Source organism: Nelumbo lutea, chromosome 6, assembly GCF_056320005.1.
Source record: "Nelumbo lutea isolate HS-2025 chromosome 6, American lotus-T2T, whole genome shotgun sequence".
Classification (NCBI taxonomy): domain Eukaryota; kingdom Viridiplantae; phylum Streptophyta; class Magnoliopsida; order Proteales; family Nelumbonaceae; genus Nelumbo; species Nelumbo lutea.
Window position 1 is genome coordinate 7,997,280 of NC_142689.1, and position 4,905 is coordinate 8,002,184.

At 40.2% G+C, this 4,905-nt stretch overlaps 1 protein-coding gene across 3 annotated transcripts; it reads left to right on the plus strand.

Annotated features, from left to right (window-relative positions):
• Window positions 1-368: 368 nt before the first annotated feature.
• On the plus strand, window positions 369-4,670 carry LOC148847150 (protein SOSEKI 3-like). Of its 3 annotated transcripts, XM_088950886.1 has the most exons (8): window positions 829-1,080; window positions 1,387-1,502; window positions 1,665-1,886; window positions 1,954-2,023; window positions 2,131-2,249; window positions 2,354-3,227; window positions 3,592-3,886; window positions 4,034-4,670. In XM_088950886.1, exons 3-8 carry the CDS (start codon window positions 1,700-1,702, stop codon window positions 4,103-4,105), a joined length of 1,617 nt encoding a protein of 538 aa, XP_088807012.1. In that variant the 5' UTR covers window positions 829-1,080; window positions 1,387-1,502; window positions 1,665-1,699; the 3' UTR covers window positions 4,106-4,670. The 3 variants fall into 3 exon arrangements, with proteins under 3 accessions (XP_088807011.1, XP_088807012.1, XP_088807013.1); XM_088950885.1 differs by lacking the exon at window positions 1,387-1,502 and having other exon boundaries at window positions 369-1,080; XM_088950887.1 differs by lacking the exon at window positions 1,387-1,502 and having other exon boundaries at window positions 849-1,080; window positions 1,676-1,886.
• The last annotated feature ends 235 nt before the right edge of the window (window positions 4,671-4,905 follow it).

Genomic DNA, 4,905 nt, shown 5'->3' on the forward strand with positions numbered 1-4,905 from the left:
CGTGTCATAATCCTGCTGCATGTACATGATGATCCCAACAACTCGCCGCCTTAACGTTCTCATCATCATCAATGCAAACATGTGGCCACAATGCGCTGTGGGCTCCACCACTCTTTATGTCGCCACGCATGTTAGTATGTAGCTAGAAGATGTTCATCATAGAGTTGATTCTTGACTTTCTCATGGTGTGACCCGACCCATGGTCTAATGGGTCGGGTTAGATTCTAATTGGCTCGAAGAGTGGCTAATCCGACCCAATTCAAAACCGTTGAAAGTTTGGGCTCGTTTGACATGTCTTTCTGTGTGATCTTTCGACAGTTTACAAGTCGTGAAAATTGATTTTTGATCTATTTTTGTTTGATACATAAAAGATTTGGCCACCAAAAGATGACACACTGAGAAGACATGAAAAACCTATTTTGGATTAATTTTGAGAAACTCCAAATAAAATTTTTCGCATGTTTTATGTTTTAATTTCATGTGGAAAGACGTAGAAAGACACATGTCTATCAAACATGCTTGATTTGCTCAAATCTTTATACAAAATCTCAATACATCTTTTACATGTCAGAGCTATCGCAAGATCTTCCCAAAGCTCAATGCAAAAGCTCAACCCCGAGAGCCGCAACGCTTCATTTTAACCCGGATAGAACCAAAAAAAAAAAAAAAAACACAAGGTGGCTATCGTATAACCGGCACTAACCCGGATGAAAGCAGCCGAGTTAGCCGGACCATGTTTTTAATATCGGTAAAGGAAATTCTGGTCATTTCAATTGATATTGAGGGTAAAGCTAGTATATAAAAAGAGGACACGAGGTAAATAAATAAATTAAAGAAAGATTCCATCCAGCAAACAAAAACCAGAAAAACGGAAAAGTCCATTCTCTGTCTCTCTCTATGATTCTATCTCTCGGTTTTCAATACTCGGAAGCTCTGCGCTCGTTTGGCTATGTTTTTTCATGGCGCCAACAGCTTCCAGCGGTTTTCATTCTCCCGTTGCTTTAGCTTTAAATGCGGGCGTTCTTCGTTATTCAATGAAATAAGCGGTCTCTCCTCTCCAGTCTCCACCTTCGTTTTCAGGTACATTTTTCTTTTTTCATTCCAGTTCAATATACTCAATTGCTTGCTTTTTTCTTCTATCTTTCCCTTTTTCGTCTGCACTTTTGGTCAGTGTCGAATCTCCAACAGTCATTTTTGTAGTAACTCTAACGTTCTAAAAAGTGTTTAAAGTTGAATTTAATCACTGCAGTCTGCAGTAGCAAAGGGGATTCTTAACATTTTGTCTATAATTCATGAAGTTTCGTCGCTCATGACGTTTTGTTCTACTTTTTCCGAGAAATCGTACCCTTCAAGTCCCTTAAACCCTTCCGTTTTGGGAATTTGTAGGTCGGTGTTTTCTGGGTTTTAATGGATTCCATCACATTCGACCCGTGAGATTTTGTAGTGTCGCCTCAGAAGTCAGAACCTATAGGGTTGAATTGATGTATTGAGAGGCTCAAACAGTAAGATATCCAACTTAGTTTTTACATTGGGTAAAGGAACTTCTTCTGACGCTGAAATCCTCTTTCGAATTAGCTGCTGCAAAATTTGCTCTTGGATGTGGTTTGTTAAACTGGATTGGCTTTCATTGGACAAGATTTTGATCGGTGAAACTCCCGTTTTAGATCCGTTTCAGGTTGAGGTGATTTGATGAGGGGAAATGGAGGGGCGGATGAAGAAATACAGGCAAACGAGCCCGGAGAGGGCTAGAGTTTGGACGGAGCCGTCGTCGAAGCACCAGAATAGAAAGGTTCCAGTGGTTTACTATTTATGCAGAAACCGCCATCTAGAACATCCTCACTTCATCGAAGTTCCCCTCTCGTCAACCGAAGGCCTCTACCTGAGAGGTAAAACCAGAGAATTTTTTTCTTTATTCTTGAAATTGGGCGTTTCTGACTTTTGTGTGTTTTGCAGATGTGATTGACAGGCTTAATGTTCTGAGAGGAAGAGTCATACCTTCCATGTACTCATGGTCTTGTAAGAGGTGAATGCTCAAGAGTAGTGACATTCGCAGTTTCTCCTTTCTCACTTTAGAACTCATTTTAGGATTCATGCTTATAAGTTTTCATCTCCCCTATGGGATTGGTGCAGGAGCTACAAAAATGGTTTTGTTTGGCATGATCTTTCTGAGGATGACTTGATTCTTCCTGCACATGGGAATGAATACGTTCTTAAAGGTTCCGAGCTCTTTGAAGAATCATTCCATTCAGGTAACCGCAAAACAGATGGATTATTTCATTCCAATGATGAATTGCTTATATCATGCCAAAAATAAGGAAAACCAAGGTCCTCAAGTTTGGATTTTTTTCCCCAGATCGTTTCAATCCAAATGGTAGCACAAAATTGCAGGCCCCGAAGCAATTGCAAGACCCTGCATCTATCCGCAGCCAAGAGGCATCTTCATCTTCTTCGAGCAAGGCTGGGAAAGATATGAGGCGTCAAGAAGAGGATTTCTCCCCTCCACTTCAACGACTGAGTCCTTCCGGTATGTCCCCAGATTATAGAGTTGGAAAGAGTCCCCCTTGGGGTGGATCTTTGAGCTTGACAGAGTACAAGGTTTCTAAAGGTGATGGAGCAACTGATGCTTCAACACAGACCGAGGAAAGTATAAAGAGAACTAATGGCCAAGAAACCCGTATCAGAGGTGTTTCTACAGATGATGTCTCACTGGAGCTTGAGGATCATAAAAACCAGGTTCTGCAAGTGAAAGAGAACTCTGAACTTTGTAGGGAAGAGATTTCCCCACCTCCATCTTCTTCAAGCACATCATCTTCTTGTGGGAAGACAGAGACTTTAGAATCTCTAATCAGAGCAGATGCTAGTAAGATCAATAGTTTCCGGATACTTGAAGAGGAAGAAATTCGCATCTCTTCAAATACTAAATTCAAACCAGCAAATGTGTTGATGCAATTGATCTCTTGTGGTTCCATCTCAGTGAAGGATCACAGTTTTGGGCTCATACCAACCTACAGACCAAGGTTTTCTCATTCAAAATTCCCCTCACCATTATTCTCTACTTCAGTGATGCTTGGAGAGGTTGACTGCTTCTCAGATAACCCAAGGCTGATGAGCCTGAGATTGGAAGATAAAGACTACTTCAGTGGGAGCTTGATCGAAACTAAAACTCTGAAGGAAGAGGAGGATGGATGTCCTGCCCTCAAACGCTCTTCTTCTTTTAATGCTGACAGGTAATTCTGATTCCAACTTCATGTAGAAATTCTTGGTAGCTTTAGTAGCGTAGGTTTCAGATATTTCAGAATTGACTTGGTCAACTTGTTTGAGAGTACCTAATTTATCAAAATTTTCTAGAATTGACTAAATTCAGCTGAAGATTTGCCTGAATTGAATAATAGTCGGATGTTGAGACAATTCCAAATCTTTTCTGGAGAAGAAAGGGGGCTGTGCTTGATTTGCACTACTTTGAATTCAGCATTTTTATATATGCTATGTTAATTTACACTCTTTGAAGATATTACATCTTTCATTGGAGGATCTATGTGGGTTTTTCTGATTAGATTTACAAAAAATAATATATATAATTGTAAATTGCAGGACTTCTAAAGCAGCCGATTCAGCAGATGTCAAAGAGGAGACAGAGTCGACTCATTCAAAATGCATCCCAAGATCAATCAAAGCATCTTTAGGTAAGCAGCTAAGGAGTGAAACAATGAGATCTCCTGTTTCAGAGGGGGCAAGGAATTCTTTGGTTGGATCAGATAGTGTACAATCCATGCCTCTGTCTGTATCCAAAGGTATCAGCAAAAGAATCATGGAGTTTTCATCAGCAAAGAAACCATCAAAGAGGCCAGACTCTTTTAGAGATGAGGATGCGATTAAAATTGAAGAAAGTTGAGTATCGACTCCTTCATGTTTTTTTCCCAAACTGTTATTATGGATTACTATTGTGTTATTATTATTATTATTATTATTATTATTATTATTATTATTATTTTGTTGTTTCTGTTGATCGAGAATGCATATAATTTCTTTCCACAGGCTTGCTTCAGGAGCTCGGGTTATAATCCACTCGAAGCCTCCTTATGATGATAGTGGAGTAATCTACTAGAGAAAATAAAGTGGGTTGGGTTGGTGAGTCTCTTTACTACATACTTGAAACAAAGGGGGAAGAGAAATGTTTATGGGAGATTTGTATAATCTTGTAACAAACGTGTTGATTTTGTTGTATTTCAAGTGGAGGGGCCTTGTTTGTTTGAATTTTGAGGGAGGACCAATGAGTGTATTTTTGGCGGGTTGGTGCCTGGTGGTACTTCTGTAAAATTCAAAAAAGGATCAAAACAAAACAAGTTTCTTTGAAGAGAGAGAGAGAGAGAGAGAGTGGTGGTTGGGATGCAGACTGCATTGGTTGTGGACCAACTTCTTGTGGTGGTTAAGTTTTGTTGTCAACTTTGTTCAATGAGTATGTACTTTCCCATGTCTCATCTGCCATTCTTCCTGTTTCTGCTTCTTATGTCAACAGCACCAATGCCCACCTGCGAAATGGAGGTAGTGAAAGGGTGGTGCAGTAATCTTGTAGAAATAAGATGATGACAAAGGAAGTGGAGTGGAGTTGCAGATTAGACAGAGCTGGGCTTGTCCACTTTTTATTTATTTAATTTAAAGTCGCTTCACCATTTCTTCTTCCCCTCCTTTTTGTTTGTTTCGACTCTTGTAACAGAGGCATAAGCTCAATTGATCAAAGCAAAGAAGTCAAACTCAGAGCTGCCTGTTTGTGTTGTGATCTCTTTGTGCTTCCCAGAAATCGGGTTCCGAGCTTCGTAAGAGGCCGGAGTTTTGAGGCTTGAGCTTGAGCAGTTGAACTCGTGAAGGCTAGAGCCTGGATGGAGGGGAGGGTCACGTGTGGCTATT